General features: G+C 42.1%; 1 protein-coding gene across 2 annotated transcripts in view; it reads left to right on the top strand.

Moving 5' to 3' along the window:
* LOC119809018 (glutathione S-transferase A2-like) overlaps positions 1-21,502 on the top strand; it is a 118,657-nt gene extending 97,155 nt beyond the window's left edge. Inside the window, exons 5-6 of one of the 2 annotated variants that reach the window (XM_038321666.1) lie at positions 18,374-18,515; positions 20,416-20,566. In XM_038321666.1, the coding sequence (XP_038177594.1) occupies positions 18,374-18,515; positions 20,416-20,544 (271 nt within the window). In that variant the 3' untranslated portion in view covers positions 20,545-20,566. Of the gene's footprint in view, positions 1-18,373; positions 18,516-20,415; positions 20,567-21,350 lie in introns of those variants that run through there. The other variant, XM_038321662.1, reaches the window with a different exon arrangement.
* The last annotated feature ends 602 nt before the right edge of the window (positions 21,503-22,104 follow it).

A 22,104-nucleotide genomic window follows, 5' to 3' on the forward strand; every position in this document is an offset into this window, starting at 1 on the left:
TATGTTATGAAAACATTTCTTGACCTTTTGACAGACCTCACAGAAAAGGGAATCACACTCTTGACTATGTCCTGAAGCTGCTTCCCTGTTTCAGGCTCAGCCTGTTTCAGTTGAACCTGCCTGTAGCAGTGTAGAGATGAAAGAATCAACTTTATTATGCCTGCGGTTTTCATGTAATCAGCTTTGGCAAATATGCTAATATATTGCTTTAATCTCAAATCATATACTTTCATGCTTCTCACCCAGAAAAATATATGTATGTATGTATATATATATGTATATATGTGTGTGTGTGTGTGTGTGTGTGTGTGTGTGTGTATGTGTGGTTGTATTAATTGGCTGAAAACAGTCAACATGCTGAAAGCAACCTTATAAAAACAAATACCCAGTCTAAATGTTGGAAAACAATACTTGGATATAGTTTTGTAACACAGGTTTGCAGTGATGTTTGCTATTCTGAGTCAGTTGTGGTAGGTAAAGCAATTTCCCCTTGAAAAGCTGTGATGAAATTTCTGTAAAGGATCCCTCATTCCTCTATCATGGGATGCTTTCTGAGCTGTTCAATGAGACCAAGTAAAACCCGTTGTTAGGGATAATACAACAGGAACAGAAAGACATACATGCAGGCCAGCAATCACAAATGACAGACAGAGTTACAGGGAGAGAAGTGAAGAATTCAAATTTGGGGGTCACTGTGGTCAAATTTATCCAAAAAGACATCTGTGGTTTTACATCTTTCTTGGTTTTTATTCTTTACAATTTTTTTTTGTTTTTGTTTTTCTGGTGCCATCACACATCTACTTCTCATTTCACATGGGGTTTTCTTTCCTTTTTTTCCCCCTTCAATTTGAAAACATTGTTCTGCAATGGCGTAGCCATCCGTCTCACATTTCCAAGACTGTGAGTGCCCGGAACTTATTTTATATATTCCCTTCACAATGATGTCATGCTAGCTGTGTCCATCTATTATAAAGTCAGCCCTGCTGGGCTGTTCCTACTTTTGCTCTCTAATATGTTCCAGCCACCAGGAACAGGGACTGACATGCAGTGGTACTTGCTAAGTCCACACCAAGTGTATGACTAACTTGGAGATAGCATACCTTTGTAAGAGGCAGGGTAAATTATTTCAAGGCCTTAGAGAATCTGTTGGATGCCTGCATGCTGTACAAGAGTCGCCCTTGGTCCCCAATCTCCTGAGGCCCTTCACTGCCCTTCCACTGGCTACTCCTTTGCCTTGGATCTACTTGTGGGAACTGCCCACAGTCAAGCCTGGACTGCTGCTTGCCTGGACAGTGGTTGTCACGGCTACAGGGCTCTAGATCTTTCCATGCCAGTTCTCTTGTCAATTGTGATGGGAGGACTCAATAAAGTTTCATATAGCTCATGGAGAACAGTGAGCTGGGGACCCAGGTAATGATGTCACTGAAAGCTTGGGAAAACTATGCAAACACATATGAGCTTATTTCACTGGATGGCCGGCTCCTGCAGATCAGTGGTCTAAAGCTGTTCAGATGCTATGGATGGCTAAATCCCCAGCACTTCTAGGTGGCCCAACACTGAACACAGCGACTTTTCCCTTGCAGTAGTAGAATCTCTGGGTGCAGATGAGATGCTGACATTGGCTACAGGCTGCTAATGGAATATCACATCATCTGTCTTCCTTATCTCTGCTCTCTAAATCAGCTACCCCTTCCTAGCTCCTTCCTCAGGGAGCCTCAGTTTTTGAGGGAGAAATTGGCTTTCAGAATCTCTCTGATGGCCCTCACCACAATAAGTAAGTGGCTATGCATCTTGGCTTCCTGAGAGACTATAAGACGCTTGAGAGAACAAAAATTGTGTATTTATTGTACCCTAACTCATATCCCAATCCCAGCTACATTGGACAGAAGGCCGGTAGGGTAAAGTATTTCATAATATATGTCACTAAAATCATCTAACTTTTACAACATATTAAATATGCAAGATTATTTGTTGAGTAATTGGTAGTGTTTCTGTGCCCTCCACCCCCAGACAAGGACTTTGGGACAGAGAATTTCGGAATCTGTTCACAGATGCTGATGTAGGATGTAGATCACTAGGTTTCACTGGCTTCTACTAAGCACAAACAGGAACTACATCTGGGGAACTGTAATGTGAAAAAAATGCATCAACCATTCAGTCAGGGAGCAAGCTGGCCTTTGGCATTTTGGAACAGGAGAAGCAGAAGGTTGGGAAATAGGCTCATTTTGACAATGTTTTCTGTTCAGACAGGCATACTTATGTCTACATACCTGACTCACCCAAACACTTGTGGACTAAAGACAGTCTCTGCATTCCCCAGAGTCATTACATGCCCTACAATGGGCTTTGCCTGATTTAAAGCAGATTCCATTGATGCTCCCTGCTTACCCTAGTGTGGCCATCTTCTCTGCCTTTGTCAGATGACGTGCTTGTGTGCAGTAGTGAAGAAGGAGTATGCACAGGATGCTCTGTGGACATCCCTGGACATCAGAAGCTCAATTGGAACTGGGATACATGCTGCTGGGAAGCTCAGTAGTGTAGCTTCTTCAAAATCAGCTCTTAGTTTCTTTTTTATTGTTTTTATTGATCTATATATTTTTCTCCACTCCCCTTCCTTCCCCCTCCAATTCTACCCTCTCCCATGATCTCCACACTCCCAATTTGTCCAGAAGATCTTGTCTTTTTCTACTTCCCATGTAGATTAGGTTTATGTATGTTTCTCTTAGGGTCCTCATTGTTGTCTATGTTCTCTGGGATTGTGAATTGTAGGCTTTTTTTGCTTTATGCCACTTATGAGTCACATATTATATTTGTCTTTCTTTCTTAGTCTGGGTTACCTCATTCAATATGATGTTTTTTAGATTCATCCATTTGCCTGCAAATTTCAAGATGTCATTATTGTTTTCTGCTGTTTAGTACTCCATTGTGTGATGCGGGAGATTTGAAATAACCAAAAATAGTCCTTTTAGAATAAATCAATTTTAATAAAAGGAGAAAGAGGAACACTTACAAAGCCAAGGCTCCAGCGAAGCAGAGGGTCAAGCAGGGGGAAAAAAAACAGGGCGTCTCTTCCCAACCAGGCTCTTTTTAAAGGTACCTTTCTCCCCTGGGGCAGCCACGCCCCTGAACGCAGGGATTGGGCCAGCTGCCCCAACAATTGTGTAAATGTACCACATTTTCTTTATCCATTTCTCGAGGTATTTAGGTTGTTTCCAGGTTCTGGCTATGACAAATAATGCTGCTATGAACATAGTTGAATACATGTCCTTGTGATATGATTGAGCATCCTTTGGGTATATACACAAAATTGGTATTGCTGGGTCTTGAGGTAGGTTGTTTTCTAATTTTCTGAGAATCACCATACTGATTTCCAAAGTGATTATACCAGTTTGCATTCCTACCAGCAATGCAGGAGTGTTTCCTTACCCCATATCCTCTCCAGCATAAGCTGTCATCATTGTTTTTGATCTTGGCCATTCTGACAGGTGTAATATTGAATCTTAGAGTTGTTTTGATTTGCATTTCTCTGATGGCTAAGGATGTTGAGCATTTCCTTAAGTGTCTTTCACCTCTTTATGATTTATCTGTTGAGAGTTCTCTGTTTAGGTCTGTACCCCATTTTTATTGGATTATTTGATCTTTTTATTTTTTTAAAAAAAGAAAATAAACTACCTTTTTTCATTTTACATACCAATTCCAGTTCCCACTCCCTCCCCTCTTCCCATTCCCTCTACCTTCTCCCTCCCACCCCATCCCCCATCCACTCCTCAGAGAGGGTAAAGCACATTGCTTTGGGGGAAGGTCCAAAGCCCTCCCTACTATATCTAGGCTGAGTAAGGTATCCATCCAAAGAGAATGGGTTCCCAAACAGCCAGTACAAGCAATAGGGATTAATCCTGGTGCCACTGCCAGTGATCCCACAATCTGCCCCAGCCATACAACTGCGGCCCACATTCAGAGGGACCAGTTTGGTTCCATGCTGCTTCCTTCCCTGTCCAACAGGAGTTATTAGCTCAGGAAAACTGTTTCAGTGGGTGTCCCCATCATGGTCTTGACCTCTTTGCTCATATTCTCACTCCTCCCACTCTTCAACTGGACTTTGGGAGTTCAGTCCAGTGCTCCACTGCAGGTTTCTGCCTCTGTTTCCATCAGTTGCTGGATGAAGGTCCTATGGTGACATTTAAGATGTTCATCAATCTGACTACTGGGCAAGGCCAGTTCAGATACCTTCTCCACTATTGCTTAGGGTTTTAGCTGGGGTCATCCTTGTGGATTCCTTGGAATTTCTCTAGTGACAGGTTTCTTGCCAGCCCCACAATGGCTTCCTCAATCCAAAGTATCTCTTTCCTTGCTCTCCAACTCTGACCCTCCTCCATCTTGACTATCGGGTTTCTTCAAGTTCTCCTCCCCCTCCCCTTCTTCCTTCCTCTTCCCCTTCAATCCTTCCTTCTTCCCCACTACTATGCTCCCATTTTTATCATGAGATCTTGTCTATTTCCTCTTCCCAGGTGGATTCATACATGTTTTTTTTAGGGTTCACCTTGTTACTTAGCTTCTCTAGGGTCGTGGACTATACATACATTTTTTTTAAGGGTTTACCTTGTTACTTAGCATCTCTAGGGTAGTGGACTCATTATCCTTTGCTTTACAACTAGTATCTACTTATGAGTGAGTACATACCATGTTCATCTTTCTGGGTCTGGGTTACCTCACTCAGGATGGTTTTTTGTAGTTCCATCTGTTTGCATACAAATTTCAAGATGTCATTGTTTTTTACCACTGTGTAATTGTGTAAACAGTGATTTACAATAAAGTTTCTTTATTGTACAGGATTGTTTTGGATATCCTGGGTTTTTTTTCCATAAGAAGTTGATTATTGTTCCCTCAAGGTCTGTGAAGAATTGTTGAAGGGGAAGCCCAGCCAATCATCTTGTTTGTAAGGCATGTCCCACTTAGGCTAATATTTACTTATAAAATCTTGCAGGCGTGCGGCCCGCCTTCTCTTTGTTTTCCTGCGCTCCTTGCTGGAACCTTGGATTTGTAAGTTCCCTCTTATTTCCTTTATTAAAGATGAATATTATATATATTAAAGCTAGTCTGGTTAATCACAACTGCTGATCAACCACGCCCCTTCAAATTGTGTTGGGATTTTGATGCGTATTGCATTGAATTTATAGATTGCTTTTGATAGGATTGCCATTTTTATTATGTTGATCCTACCCATTCATGAACATGTGAGATCTTTCCATTTTCTGGTATCTTCTTCAATATCTTTCTTCAGAGACTTGAAGTTTTTGTCAAACAGGTCTTTCACTTCTTTGATTAGTGTTATTCCAAGATATTTTTTGTTACTTGTGGTTATTGTGAAGTGTGTTGTTTCTCTGATTTCTTTCTCAGCTTCTTTATTATTTATCTAGGAGGGATACTGATATTTTTTGAGTTTATCTTATATCCTGCCACATTACTGAAGGTATTTATCAGGTATAGGAGTTCTCTGGTAGAGTTTTTTTGGGCACTTATGTATACTATCATATCATCTGCAAATAGTGAAAGTTTGACTTCTTCCTTTCCAATTTGAATCCCCTTTGTCTTCTTTTGGTGTCTTATTGCTCTAGCTAGGACCTCAAGAACTACATTGAATAGATATGGAGAGAGTGGTCTACCTTGTCTTGTTCCTGATCTCAGTGGAATAACTGTGAGTTTCTCTCCATTTAGTTTGATGTTGGCTGTTGGCTTGCTGTATATTGCCTTTATTATGTTTAGGTATGTTCCTTGTATCCCTGCTCTCTCCAAGACCTTAATCATGACAGAATGTTGTATTTTGTTGAAAGCTTTTACAGCATCTAATGAGATGTGGTTTTTATTTTTCAGTTTGTTTATATAGTGGATTATATTGACAGATTTTCATATGTTGAACCATCCCTGCATCTCTGGGATGAAGCTGATATGATCATGGTAAATGATTTTTCTGATGTGTTCTTGGATTTGATTTGCCAGTATTTTATTTAGTATTTTTGCATCAGTGTTCATGTTCATCAATATTTCTCGAAGAACTAACTCTTTGTCTCATTGATTCTTTGTATCGTTTTCTATGTTGATTTCAGCTATCAATTTGATTATTTCCTGTCATCTAGTACTCCTGGGTGAGTTTGCTTCTTTTTGTTCTAGAGTTTTTAGGTGTTCTCTTAACTCACTAGTGTATGATTTTTCTGGCTTCTTTATGTAGGCATTTAGTGCTATGAACTTTCTTCTTAACATGGTTTCATTGTGTTCCATAAATTTGGGTATGTGTAGTGTCATTTTTGTTGAATTTTATAAAGTCTTTAATTTCTTTATTTCTTCCTTGACCTATTGATGATTCAGGTGAGCATTGTTTAATTTCCATGTGTACCCCGCCAATGGGTCAGCTATTTAGGGTCCTCTGAAGAGGCCGCTACCTGAAAAAACATGGGCTGGAGAGAGAAAGGAGACTAAGCAAGATTCTATTTGTCAAGGTCTCATTTATTAGGGTGAAGGTTACAGCTTATATAGCCCTTGAATGGGGTGGGGGTAGGAAGAAACTTTTGCCGGAGTAGCAAAGCACCCCTGGTGTAAGCTGAAACTTTCTTTTTGTGATTCCATTAACAAACAGTTTTCAAGATAGTTGGAATATGGGGCGGGTTCCGTAAACAAATAGTTCTCAAGATAGTTGGGATGTGGGGCGGGTTCTCCGTAAACATCCTTAGGGCAATGACCCCTGCTATCTTTTTTTTTTTTTAGGACAATGGTCCCTAACATCCATGTTTTTGTGGATTTTCTAAAATTAGTGATGCTGTTGAATTCAATTTTAAGCCACGGTGATCCAATAAGATACATAGGGTTATTCTTTTTTTTTTTTTAAGTTGTTGAGGTTTGCTTTTTTTTTATCTCTTGAGGTCGCAGGCTCAGGCCTGCTCCCGCAGAGGTGGCTGGCTCAGGCCTTTAACAAGGCTGGAAAACCACAAACTAAAACCTCCTTGTTTGACATTGATCTGTTATTGGTGATCTATGTGGAGTGAGGAGACATTGTTCCCAGCTCCTAGTTTTTTAAAGTTCTCAGTTTAATGTAACATCAATGTACTTTACTGCCCTCTGAGGTTATTTTTTAATGTGACATGGGTGTACTCAACAAATTCAGAAAAACTGAAATAACTCCACGTATCCTATCTGACCACAATGCAATAAAACTTAAAACAGAGAGCAAACACACCTCAGGTAGGTATGCAGTCTCATGGAGATTACACAATCAATTACCAAATGATGAATGGGTCCAAGAAGAAACCAAGAAAAAAAAAATATCCTGAGATTAAATGAAAATGAAGACACATCCAAAACTCTGGATACATAAAGACAGTATTGCAGGGGAATGTGTAGCACTAAGTGCCTACACTTAAAAAATTGGGAGGAGCAAAAATAAATGGCTTACTTATACAATTCAAGAATTTAAAAAATTACACAAAAGACAAAAACCAGTCCCAAATCTAGTAGACAGAAAGGAAAGGAACAACAGAAATCAAAACAGAAATTAATGAAGCAGAATCAAAAGAAGCAATACAAAGAATCAAATGATCTAAGAGCCAGTTCCTTGAGAAGATAAGGAAGATCAACATACCGTGGCCCAGCTAAAAGGAGAGAGAAGCCCAGATTCACAGACACAGAAGCGAACAGGGAACATTGCAACAGACACAAAATAAACTCAGAATATGATAAGGAAGTGCTTTTGAAAACTACTCCATTAAGTTGGAAAATCAAGAAGAAGTAAATTAATTTCTAGATTTACCCATACCGCAAATTTAAACCAAAAAGAGATCAACAACCTTAACAGACCCATCACAAATGAGGAGATTGAAACTGTAATAAAAATCTATTTAAAAAAAAACAGGCCCAGCTAGACTCAGAATTCTGTCATGCTTTTAAAGATCTACAGCCAATCATTCTTGAATTGTTAAAAAAAAAAAACACGAGTAAAAAGAGAAAAGGGGGCATTTCCAAACTCTTTTTTAATCTAACACGTAAACTAATCACATACAACAACAAAGAACAGCCAGAGGGTAATGTCCCCGGTGAAAATATATTTTAACATCTCGATAAAACGCTTTCAAACTGAATACAGGCACACATCAAGAAGATTATCCACTGCCCGCAAATGGGCTTCATCCTGGAGATGTGAGGATGGATCAGCATATGCAAGTCAGTAATTTAAAATATCAGATTTATGAAGTTAAGGACAAAAATTACACAGTCATCCCAATAGATACAAAAAGAGATAAAAAGCCTTTGGCAAAATTCACCATACCTTCATAATAAAAGTCCCAGAGAAGATGAGACTCAGGGGAAACATACCTCAATGCAATAAAAGCTCTATATGTGACACCCACAGTCAACATCACTCTTAATGGAGAAAACTTAAACAATCCCATTAAAGTAAGGAATGAGACAGGGCTGTCCACTATCCCTGTTTATTTCAATATAGTGCTCGGAGCACAAGCCAAAGAAATAAGGCATAGGAGGGAATTAAAGTGATACAAATAAGAAAAGAAGTTGAAGTATCACTATTTACTGATGGTGCACAATATATACATATACATACACACACACACATATATCCCAAAAATTTCACCCGAAAATGTCTAAAAATGACTGAAAATTTCAATAAACTGTCAAGGTAGAAAATCAACTTACAAAAATCAACAGTTGTTCAAAACACCAGCAACAAACCATGCAAAGAAAGGATCATGGTCATGTTATCATCCATGATAACCTTTAAAAAATTAAATATCTAGGAATAAACCTTAAAAAAAGAGATGAAACACCTTTACAGTGAAAGCTATAATTCCCTGGAGAAAGCTATTGACAAAGACACCAGAAAAGGGAAAGACCTCGCATGTTCATGGTTTGGTAGAATTAACATTTGAAAATGACCATTCTATCAAGAGCAATTTACTGATTCAATGAAATTCCAATTAAAATCTCCATAATACTTTTTACAACAATAGAAAAATGTACCAAAATTCACATGGAACCACAAAAGCAATTCTGAGCAAGACATATACATATCCAAAAAAAGCCAGAAAAACAAATTACCCAATTTAAAAAGCCCTGTGGATGTGAGCAAAGAGTTCTCAGAGGAGAAATTAAAGTGCCCCATTCAGAAAGTCTAGGCACAACAAACAAACAAACAAATAAAAAACAAAATCAAAAACATAAAACAACTGACAATTAATGCTGAAGAGATTGTTGCGAAAGGGAACCCCTTATCCACTCCTGATGGAACTGCAAACCAACGAAGCCTCCTGGGAAATCGTCTACATAGTACTGCCATCCGCCTAAACCAGTGCAATTCCTAAATGCATTCTAAATACTTATTTTTATAACCACAGATAGGTATAACCCTCACTGAAGAGGAGGTGAAACAAATATGTATTTTATACCTTTTTATATGCACCTAACAAAATAAAATTACTACTGTATTGTAACTTAATGGAAATCTACGTTGAGAAACTATAGAGGTAATAAGAATTTTTATAACATCACCTCTCATGAATGAGGCCTCTATTTGCAGATGTTGGGAATCATAACAGAAAGTCACAAATGCTCAAAATGCAGAGAATGACGGACTGTAAATTCCCAGGCTCAGCTGATAATCTATAACCCAGTTGCCACAACAAAGGCTCAGGGTATACCATGGAAAAAGAAGCAGAAGGATTATAAGAGCCAAATAGACAGCGTCTCCTGCAAAATTGTGCCTTATATGACAGAGAAGCTACTCCCTTAAAATGTCAACATGGCTGCCTAAACAAGACCTGAACATTTCCAACACTAATTGACATCTCAATACAGATGAAGGAAATTTTATGGGCCACACCCATAAATAAATGCTACAAATATTTTGAGTTTTCTGATACTTGCAAATGGAAACTGTATCGATGAGGCGAGCAGGCCTGCTTTTCGTCCTGCTCGGATTCCACATGGCTAGCTTTACACCAGAAATAATTACACGGAAACCGTATTCATTTAAACACTTCCTGGCCCATTAGTTTCAGCCTCTTACTCACATCTTGACTAACCCATATCTAATAATCTGTGTAGCACCACGAAGTGGTGTCTTACCAGGAAGGATTCAGCATGTCTGACTTGGTGGCTGGCTCCATGGCATCTGTCCCACTGAGGAGAGGCATGTCAATTGACTAACTTCCCTTTTTCCCAGCATTCTGTTCTGTCTACTCCACCCACCTATATTCTAACCTATCAGGCCAAGCAGTTTCTTTATTAATTAACCAATGAAATCATCAGATAGATAGAAGACTCACCTACATCAGGAAGCATCTCAGATATCACATCTCCAGGCAAACAGCATCAGGGAATGTGCTTAGAGGATTCTGAGGGGTCAGAGAACAGTGTGGGTATCTGTTGAAGAGAAGCTGAAGGATGGGGAGTAAGAGATGGGTTAAAACACACTGAAGTGGGAGAGGAGAAGCCCACAGGGATGTCCCCAACTTCCACTCAACCAGCAACTCAGAGATTCTTCTGGACAAACATCACTGTGTTCAGCCATGTCTGTGGGTGGAGTTGGGGATTGATGGCAGGTTCACAATTTAGACTGTGGGAAGTTCCATAGACAGCTTGGAAGACTCATAGCTGCTGCAGCTGTTTTTTGGTGACATTTGGTGACACTCAGACTTTGATAAAGAATAAAAGTCACACAGCCAGGGCTATGTAGTAAGACCCTGTCTCAAAAAATGAAAAAATAAAACTAAATGCAAATAAATTTCAAAATGTGCAAAGATTTCTAATTTGTCAAATGTCCAAAACAACAACAACAACAACAACAACAACAAAGTTTCTAGGCTACCTTGCACCAAACATCTAGTGTTTCCCAAACTTGGCTTCAGCCTGTTCCTTTAAGGGCCCACATTAACTTTAATACTGTTTGCTTCATCAGCATTGGCTGTCATCCTCTGGGATCATTTACTAAACTTGAAGAACCTCTGATGTTAATGACCTGGGACTTTGAGTTCCAATGTCTTTTAAAATTTGACACACTGTTTGCTTTGGGTTACCTTTTGACTAATAAATATAGTCTATCTTGACAAAACTACTTCTTTGGTGAAGTTCTGCCTGGTCGGTCTCTTCCCGAACTTTGAGCACTCCCTTGACTCCATGACCTGCTTACTCCCACCTTAGGGCCCAAGAGCTTGTGGAGACCCAAATATGTGAGCCTATGACACCTTGTCTGAAGGTCAGAGAGTTTGAGTTTATTTTGCTTGCTCAAAGTTGTTGACAACAAGTTTGGCTACACACCCTGACCTAGGGTTGGTTACCTGGTGTTTTGGACATTAAGATGGCCCTTAGAGGTACATCTGCTCCATCCTCTCCAAAGGTCAGAGAATTCAAGCATCCTTCTGCTCCTTCTCTTGAAATAGGAGTTTTGACTTGGGGAATGGCTGCCTGCAGGATATTTGGCCTAAGGTATTTTCACTGCACCAACCAACATACGCTTTACTCAGGAGTTAGTGGATAGATGGCTCAAAGTATTGGAGCAAGTAACTGTTGCGGTTGTCTTTTGTATCTTAGTAAAACAGTTTTTTGCTTTCTCACCCCCTCTTTTGTATTGGGGTATAAAAGTCTATGGAAAATTATCCACGGGGGAACTCAGAACGCAGAACTCAGTATGCAGCAGGCACTAGGTGGCCTTCTCAACACTATCCTGTGACTCTGTGTTTCTTTCTTATCGCTGTTCCTCTTGCCTACTATTTCTAATCTTCATGCTCCTACTTGGAATATCAAACTGCCACGGTTGATTAAAAAAATAGAGCATCTTTTATACTATTGTTCAGGGAGAAATGCGACAAAGTTAGCAGGGGGCTAATCAGTCATGTCACACAAAGGGAACACAGGGTTTCACAAGAGGATTAGAGTCAGCACACACAGTGGCCTTGGGACTGAAAATCAAGATTCTTCAGGAGGAACAGCCATGTTCCCAGGAACCGAAACCTTAATTCCTTCAAGGTTCAGGCCTTCTCTCCAGACTGGTCTTGCCAGGTCCACTTCTAAGCAAGGGCACAGAACTAGGTTCCTTTTGTCCTTTCATTGGGGCTTCTGAGAAAGCCTTAGCTTGGTGGAATTTCAGTAATGTTTCTTTTACAAATGTGTGTGCCCTTGTATTAGGGGCATAGAAATCGTCTTGATGGATTTTTCATGTGAGGATATGAAATATTTTTCTTCATCTCTTTTGATTAATTTTAGTTCAAAGTCTATTTTGTTAGATATTAGGATAGATGTACCAGCTTGTTTCTTAGGTGCACTTGATTGGAGAATCTTTCCTAATTCTTTACTCTGAGCTGAAATCTGACTTTGAAGGTGAGGTGTGTTTCTTGTATGCCACAGAGGGACATATCCTGTTCACATATCTGTTCTATTATATGTGTAAGACTGGTGAACAAACACCTTGTTGAGAAACAAGGCCCAAGACATGCTTCGAAAACTTGCCTAGCACTCTTCAGAAGCACAAATGCTTAAGAGGAAAAGAGAGACAGCCTCAGAGTGAGATGACACAGGGGTGTTGGTGTCCACAAGCTGTCATGGTGGGGAAGAGCATTTGGGGATTTTAAGCCTTTGAATTTCTCTTTTCAATGTTGGTCTACCCCAGGATGTTGGGAGCATGCCAGAACAAATATTACATCCAAGCTGCTCTTTTCTCCAGGCATAGTTATTTCAAAGAACGCATTTGTAGAACACGTTCCATTTTTAATAGAGATAAAGGTCAGGATTTTCACCAAAGAACTTTAACATTAGTTGGTTCAGAGGTGGGCACATGATGGGCCACTAGAATGTCCTTTCTACACCTGCACACGGTGACACATCTCAAACACTAAAGGAAAGTTGGTCACACACTCACAGAGGCTTTCCAGTGTGCTGCACACATGGCCAGCCTTGGGAACTCAGAAGAACCAAGCCCTGGAGAGCTCCTTGCTCAGGGCTTTGTGCTGTCTGGACAGGGACCTGATGGGGGGAGCCCAGCATGTGGATGGAGAGGAGCAGGCCCAGCTGAAGAAATGGTGAGTGCGGAGCCTGGGCTGCAGAAAGATTAAAGTACCGGTAGGCTAGAACAGGTACATGGTCCCAGGACAATGGCACTAACAGGCGGGAAGCTGAGGGCTCCCTTCTCTTTAGGTCAGGGACAATGGATTCAGTTTTGAGGCACCAGCACCCTCAGCAGAGCTCCTGACTCAGCCCTTGCTGTGCACTTGAGATCTCCAGTTCTCCCCAGCAAGTCTCCACAGTGCTCTCCAGGGACACTCACCTTCCCCACAGATTTTCTTTCTTCCTCTGCCACAAACTCACTGCCTGTGACATGGACTCTCTCACGAGCAGTGTCAGACACAGCTCTTCCCTGGAACTGACTGACACACGGACTTGAGACCCTGTGCTGTGCACATGTGCATCACCCTGGAGTGCAGCACTGCAGCTTTGCCAGCTGTTTGTAGAGCAGTGGAGCAGATTCTACAGCTGAGGAGAAATTAGCAGTGCACAGCAGGATACAAAGGGGCCAGCGCTGGACACTTGGATGATGTGCAGACTCAGGCAGTGACATGCATCTCTGAAGCCACCGAGATCAGCATGCAATGATTAATAGCCGAGACCTATGGACCAACAATTATAACTAAAATCACAAGTGAACTTGTGGGTCTGTGAGTGTAGTCAGTGACAGATGTCCTTGTTTGTGGATAAGAGCTCTGAGTCTAAACTTGCATGAAATTAACAGAAATTCTGTTTCAGAAATGACATTGGAAATTCATTTTTGAAAATTGGCTGGAAAAATTGCTCAGAGGTTAAGGGCACTTGTTGGTGTTGTAGAGGACCTGGGTTCAATCCCAGCACCTGCATGACAGCTCACAACCATCTGTAACTCCAGTTCCAGGGGATATGACACCCTCTTCTGGCCTCTGTGGGTAATCATGTGGTGCACACAGAGGCAGCCAAAGCACACAGGGACATAAAATAAAAATATCTCTAATAAATGGCATTGCTAATGGTGACATGACAGCTTTCCCGCAGCAGTAACTGCAGGGATGCACAGATGCACATAGACCCAGAGCATGCTGGGACAGTGTGTTGATGGTCATCCAGGTGAAGTTAAGTGTGAATTGTGAAATTCCTTTCTCCCTTCTGCTCCAGATTAAAACAGAACAAAGGTTAAGACAGATATCATGGTATTACCAATATGCAGGAGGCAGAGTAACCTGTAGTTCAGCCTAGTCTTGAATTTAAGGCAATTTGTAAATTTTGTAATTTAGGAATTACTTAACAAGGTATCTCCTAAGCTCAGTAGTTTGAAGTCACATTTTGTTATTCTAGCTGAGGCCTCTGTGGGTTTACTCAATTAAGGAATGTCATAGAATATAAGAGTCTTAGGAACTTTTTCCTTCTTCCTTCCTCCATACCACTCTAAGAGATATGTATGAGTGTGTGTGTGTGTGTGTGTGTGTGTGTGTATGAGAGAGAGAGAGAGAGAGAGAGAGAGAGAGAGAGAGAGAGAGAGAGAGAGAGAGAGATGCTGAGTTTCTTTAGACCTGTGTATAGAAAGCAAAGCCTGTGTGAAGTTATTTATAGGACGGTAGGAACTACACTGAAGGACTCTAGACTTTCAGGAATGGATGGGGCCTCATAGGTCCCTCCCTCTGACTTGTCATGTTTCTAGTCTATCTTGAAACTCTGGAACCCTGAACTCTGTGGGAGTCGATGAAGTGGCTCTTCCCTATTGGGTCCCCACCTCTTTGGTGAAAATGGTCACCTTATTAAAGTAGGTTCCACACTCATCTGGAGCAGGAGCTGGGGAGCTGAGCAGAGAAGAAGCTTGGACTCTCACTAGGTCAGTTCTCTCTTTTATAACCTGTGTGACAAGTTCCATGTCTGTGTCTGCATCAGTGGAAAACAGCTTTTCAATGTTCTATTTTGCATGCATTAATTGTACAAAGGAGCTGGTTCTATAATGTAATTTCTACTCATGGATATATAATACAGTTTTTATCATATTCAATGCTCAGTACCATTGACTCTAGCTGTGTTTGATTCTGATTCATATTGTTATGCCCAGATCACTGGGTCACCCAAAAAACACTATGGAGTCTGTCTTGTAAGCAAAAACCAAGAGCTGTTATTGAAGATTGAGCTTCGACCCTGCATCCATCTGACACAGCAGTGAGACTGGAGAATGATAAGCCAAATTGGGTTAGGATTTTTATCACAGCAGAGGTTGGGGTGTCTTGGTGACTGGGAACTGGGTGTTTTGGGCTAAGGCACATTTGGTGATCCTATCTACAACGATTGGAACGTTAGGTATTTTCCCCTTGACTGTCCCGTTCCTGGGTGGTGCCTGAGTGGTCTCAGTTTGTGGTCTTTTCTGGAACCAGGTTTGCCTTAGGGTAACCTGAAACTCAGGCCTGCTCTTTGACTGGCTGATCTCTATTGAGCCTATTATGACTGGGTCATACATACCCCACTTCAAAGTACAAAGGACAGGACCCAATCATGGGTCCTGCTTGCCTAGGAGTTCAAGGGGATGGTATTGGGACCTAAGAACTATTAGCTCACAGATTTTTCTATGGCAGTGACTGTCCTTGGCTACCAGGGCTTATAATCTGATCTTTGAGTACAACCAAATTATAAACTGAACGTCCTCTTTGCTTCTGCATAAAGGATCAGAGTATCTTATTCTATTGCAGAACTGAATGCTGGGAGAAAGAAGGTTGAATCAAAGAGAAGCCATATAGCCGCTCACAGAAGATAGATGCCCCCGATTAAGCCTGCTGAAACTTTGTTGGTATGAGTTGCTGGGGATGAATGAACAGCCTCTTTCAACAAAGGCTTATCCCTGTAGTTAATTATGTCATCACTTACCATGATAATAATTAAAGAATTTGATCATTTCTAAGGATGACTGACTGTTTACTTGTGTTCGCTAACATTCTACAATAAGTTAGCAACTTTTATAAGACTTGGGCTTTATATCCCATTTCTGTCAGGTTTAGCCCTAAAAATAATTATCTTGACTTGGATCTCTTTTAATATTAAAATAAAATTTTTCAATAACTCAGTTTATCCAAAAAGATTGAGCTTAGCAAAGTTAGCAAAGACAAGGAGGCTAGACATCCATTCTAAGGCCTAAATAGACCTTGCGTAAGGAGAGACATTCTCTAAGCCATTGGTTTTTAACTTTCCCAATGTTTTGAATTTCTAATGCAGTTCCCCTTGCTGTGGTGGCCCCCCCATTCAAAATTTTCCCGTTGCTCTTTTAGAACTGCAGTTCTGTCATTGTTATGACTCTTAATGTAAACACGTGACATGCAGGCGGTCCTTTCTCACCAATGTAAAAAGGTTGTTTAACCCCCAAAGCGTCAGACTCACTGGGCTGAGAAGCTGCCTCAAGCCCTTTGCCAGACTGCTTAGGTCATTGTCTTGCTGCATGATAAGAAATGAACACCCCAGTTTCTGGTATGTGAGGCTTATGGCTGTGGCCCTATGTTTTAGCTTTTTATTTTAAGTCTAAATATTAACACTATAAAAAATTTTATAAACTTTAAAATGTCCTTAGATTTATGAACTTAAACACTTTAAAAACTGTCCTGAAAAAGTTTTAAAAGCACTCAAATGTCTTCCTGCTATACCAAAACATCAAGTACCCTCTTTTACATTAAGAGGGAGAGAACACGGCATAACCATAATCTGTATAAGACAAAATTAAATTGCTCGAGCAATTTAAAGTTCAACATCTGGGATTCCTCTATAATACTTTCAGTTTTTTGTTTTTTGAGAGGAGTTTAGCTCATCTCTTTGGCCCCACCCTCAGCAGTGTATACATAGCCTGGCTTCTGGCTCTCAGCCTGCTCCATTTCACTGTGGCTGCTGCTTCTGGTGACTATCACCTGGCACTGGCATTTCTAACACTGTTAAGGTCACCATAGCAACTGGACTCTCTTGGAACTCTAGCCATCCCACACCTCAGCTCTTCCCAATGGTCCCTTTTTGTTTTTAAAACCATTAGCACCTGGGTGACTCTTAAATTACCAAGTTGCCATACCAAGGTACATTTTTGTATATAAAAGCATTGATTGAAGTGCAGATTTAATGTCTTATTAAACAAGCATTGTTTTTAAATCCTATCTTTTATAAATCTTGTTTTGAGGGTAGGACATGATTTATCATATTTGGAAGAAGGAGCTGCTTGTTCGTCCCAGCCGCCTGGAAACAAATCACACAGAAATTGTATTAATTAAAAACTGCTTGGCCTATTAGCTCTAGCTTCTAACTGGCTAACACTTATATTAATTGAACCTATTTCCAGTAATCTGTGGCAGTGGCTTACCGGCAAAGAGCCAGCATGCTTGTGTGGCAGCTCCAGAGCGTCTTCCTACTCTACCCTCCTTTCTCCCAGCATTCAGCCAGTTTTCCCATCTACCTCAGCTCCACTCTATCAACAGGGCAGGGCAGTGTTTTGTCATTAATTTAAAACCTGTATCTGTGTAGTGTGGAGCTGTGGGCAGGCCTGCTTTACATCCCACCCGGCTCCCGGCCACCGGCTAGCTTATGCCCCAAAATAATTACACAGAAACTGTATTCTTTTAAACACTGCCTGGCCCATTATTTTCTGCCTCTTACTCACATCTTGATTAACCCATATCTAATAATCTGTGTAGCACCACAAAGTGGTGCCTTACCGGGAAGTTTCTAGCGTACATCCATCTTGGGCTGGAGCTTCATTGCGTCTGGCATCTCTCTGAGGAGAGGCACAGCAGTCTGTCTAACTTAGGAGAGGTGTAGCATCTTACTGATCCTTCTTCTTTATTAGCCAATGAAATCAACTCAAACAGAAGACTCTCCCACATCATATCTGAACTGACAGGATGTCCTAGAGGAGAGTTAATGTATCTGTTAATTATAAAATTTTTATATGTATGCCCACTAGATGAAGGAACTTTGCAAACATGTTCCTAATGAAGTAAGTCACAAAACAATCCACACCAGCTTGGAATTATGATTAATAAAAGGGTTATTTGTTTAAAGGGAAAAACTTACACATCACCGTCCTAGACAACAGCCTCCTACAAGACCAGGAAAAGCCTCTGGAAGCCAGAAAAGCAGTCCTAAGCAAGCACAGGAAGGGAGGGCAGCAACTGCTTCTTTAAAGCTAAAGATACCACAGCCCAGTGGGCTGGTATCTCAAAAGCTATTGGCTGAAGGAGCAGAAGGAGCTCCCACAGCACCTTCCAGTGTAAATTTCTTCAATTTTTAGATTGAAATATCAAATAGTAAATCCCTGGAAACCATTGACCTTATGAAAAATTTTGTCTTTCAGGATCAACATGTACACAGAGGGTATTTTAGATCTCACTGAGATGATGATGCAAGTGGTCATTTGTCCTCCAGACCAAAGAGAAGCCAAGATCTCCTTGGTAAAAGACAAGACCAAAAACCGGTACTTGCCTGCCTTTGAAAATGTAAGTAGGCTGTTTGAAGTCTGGGGACACTGAGTTCCCAGGACAAGAGAAAGGCAGAGGTTGGGAGGGACAGGGTGCTGCCGCACAGACCTTCCATGAGCCTTCCCTGCAGCTCCCTGCCCACAGGATGCTGTATAAAAATGGCCTGTGAAGGGGCACCGCATGATCACACCAATCTAGTGGTCCACATTCAACAGGGTTCAAGGCCATAACCAGAACTGATCTGTGGAAGGCTGAGCCACACCAGAGATGGACCTAGATCCTGAAGACACACCGGGCTTCATTCCAGGGAAAACTGCAGAAAAACACAGATGAGAAAATATTCTGTCACATCACACAGGGAGGCCAGAGAGCACTGGCTGTCAGGAGGAGAGGAGAGAGCTTCAAAGACGGAGGAGAAGAACCTGACCTAGAACAGAGATGTGGGGGAGAGGAGGAGGCTGATGAAGAGATGTACAGGAACACTGGCCTGCAGGAGTTAGGGTCACAGACGGCAGGCTTGGGAGGAGAGTCATGCACATCCACACATGAAGGGGTGTCGGTGTACATATAGTGTCTCTCTTAGTCGGGGCTTCTCTTTGGAGGAAGATCAAGAACACGTCAGACTGAGTCAATCTTCTATCAAGCAAAAGCTAAGAACAAAGCTATGATCCTAGAGGATAAGGGATCCTACACAGTCCTCAGAAACCATTGTTACTGTAGAGGCTGTGGGACATGGGAGACTGAGGGCAACCTGAAGACTCATGCAACAGTCAACTTGATCCAGAGCATCAGACTGTTTTCACTCTAAGGGCTAAGAGAAGTCACACGAGTAAAGCATGCAGTCACAAGAGAAAGCCACATGTGATGGTCATGCCCAAAACATGTTTTCCACAGAGGCATATAAAGAAACAACACTAGCCTGTCGTAAGGAATCATCTGAGGTGAACTCACTCCTCTCTGTACTCTATACTTGGAAGAGCATGAAAGCATAATGCAAGAACAAGTCCACGATGTTTGAAGAAGCTGGGGTCAGAGGACTCTTGCCTTAGCGTCTGGAGTTTTCTCACAAGCACTCAGGAATCTTCACGTGACTCCCTGCTCAGACCTTGCTCCGACAGCGCCTGACTGTCAGAGCTACACAGCATCACTTGGGGTCCCATTCCATCCCATGCCCGTTCTCCCACCTCTGCACTGCTCTATGGAAGCAGTGAGGGTTTAGGAGCCATCTGGTGCTCACGGGGTCCCCTGAAGCCTATGGTGCTGACAGTTAAGACTCTGTCTCACGGGACACACGATCTAGTCATCACACTTAACTCATGTCCGAGAACCCCTGTTCCCTGTATACAATGAGCTTCCGACTGAAGAGCACTTGAAGCTTACTTTTGCTTTTGAGTCTATGTCTTTCTTAGAGTTTTCATTGCTATGAAGAGATAATATGATCACAGCAACTTGTATTAAGAAAACATTTACTTGGGTGGCTCACTTCTTTTCAGAGGTTCAGTCCCTTATCATGGTGATGGGGATCACAGAGGCTTGCAGGCATTTGTCATGTTGGCTGCATCTTGGCTTGTAGGCAACAGGAAGTCAGCTCACTCAGTGGGTGGTATCCTGAACATAGGCAACCTCAAAGCCTGCCCCACAGTGACACTTCCTCCAAGAAGGCCATACCCACTCCAACAAAGTCACTCCCCCTAATAGTGCAAGTCTCTATAAGATTAGGGGGGTCAATTACATTCAAACAACCACAATGTGTTAATTATAATTCTTTTCTCAGTATGCTTGAACAGTGTACAAGCCTTGTAATGGCTCTTTACTAGAAGCTAAATAGAGGCAAAGTGTCTCATTGGGAGACTTGGGGAAAGTCAATGGCCCCAGGCCAACTGTATATGTTCATAATCTGTCTCATTTAATTTGGCAGGTCTTGAAGAGCCACGGACAAGACTACCTTGTGGGCAACAGGATGACCAGGGTTGATATTCACCTGCTGGAAGTTCTCCTCTATGTTGAAGAGCTTGACTCCAGCCTTCTGGCCCCTTTCCCCTGGTGAAGGTGAGACCACCTCAGAGAGGCAGCTGCACACGCATGGCTCTGAGGATATAATGGGGGCCTTTGGGCTGCTGAAGGCACATACCTCAGCCTCCAGACTGAGCTACTAGACCCTTGTTTGTGATATGACAATAATCTTTCTGTGTATAGAGATTTGGAGGTGGTACCCCAAGAAGAATATTTTGTCTTTTTTTATGAGAAAAATGCAGGACCCCACAGCTCACTCCCTGGACCCCTGTTCCTTGAAGGCTGCTTCTGGCCTTCATCTTCCATCTCTTCTGGCCTGTCTCTGCACACGCAGTGTCTGAGCAGGTCTCTGTCATACTGACCCCTTCTCAGCTCTGACCCCTCAGCACTGTGCTTCCCTCTCTATGGTCTATCCATGCTGTTCCCCCTTCCCCCCCCCCCCAGTGATCCCATCCTTATCTCCAGTGTGAAAACTGACTGTGAGTTATTCCTGGTCAGACTTTGATATTTTCTGCCCCCAGTTCCAACTCAGTTTTCCATGTCTTCACTTTTCTCTGGTTCTCTGCTTTCAAACCTGAGAGACACAGTGCTCTGTGCTCTGCACCACACTCTGCACAGGCTGTGTGCAGGGGCCTGAGGAGAAGGCATCTGGGTGTCTAAGGAGGTCTTAAGGAAATTGTGCTGAGCTATGGTTTCTAGCTCATGGATTTGTCGTTCTTCTCACTTCTACTCTGGACCTGTTGCAAGGATGCAGTTGGTCGTGTGCTGGGAGAGGCTCAGATGGTCTGCACTGTGCACATGAGCAGTTCTGACTCTCAGGCCGTGTTTTCTGCATTACAGGCCCTGAAGAGCAGAATCAGCAGTCTGCCCAATATGAAGAAGTTCCTGCAGCCTGGCAGCCAGAGAAAGCTTCCCCATGATGCAAAACAAATCGAAGAGGCAAGGAAGATTTTCAAGTTTTAGTAAAGCTGCATTTACTGAGTCCTTGTATTCCAGTCCCAGGTGTTTTTCAAAACTGAGTAGCGGCTGTGGATCCGGGTAATTTCAAAATAATAAGCATGGAAGAACAGTGTATGTAGCTAGTGTGTTTGAAGCGTGAGCTGGGATTCCTTCTGTCACACATAAAGAGGAAGGCAAACTAAAGACACTTCAATTAAAAGCAAACTAGTCTGATTAGGCACCCCTTCCTCAACCCCCACCCCCACTCCTGTCATCCAGAGACTCTGCCCCTCCAGGCTGAGGCCCAGGAGGAAGCTCCAATCTACTGACTGGCAGACTCCTGACAAGCTGACTCTGGATCCTAAGCAGCACTGCCCCCATAGTGCCCCTAATGGTCACTGACGGTACTGCATCTGTGAGCTGTCTTGGTGACTCAGAGTAGGTACCCTCCACCTACTCTCCTTCCAGGAGGCCCAGGCTCAAGCAAGCTGTAATTCTTCACCCTCTCCAGTTCTTTCTGACCCAGAATCTCACACTTCTCCACCCAGCCAGGCTACTCCTCTAGGCCCTGGCCCAGTTAGGAGCTACATACTTGAATAGTCTTGGATCATGTGATTTAAGATCCTTGTCTGAGTGCCTCTCCAGCCCAGGCTGA

Source organism: Arvicola amphibius, chromosome 3, assembly GCF_903992535.2.
Source record: "Arvicola amphibius chromosome 3, mArvAmp1.2, whole genome shotgun sequence".
Classification (NCBI taxonomy): domain Eukaryota; kingdom Metazoa; phylum Chordata; class Mammalia; order Rodentia; family Cricetidae; genus Arvicola; species Arvicola amphibius.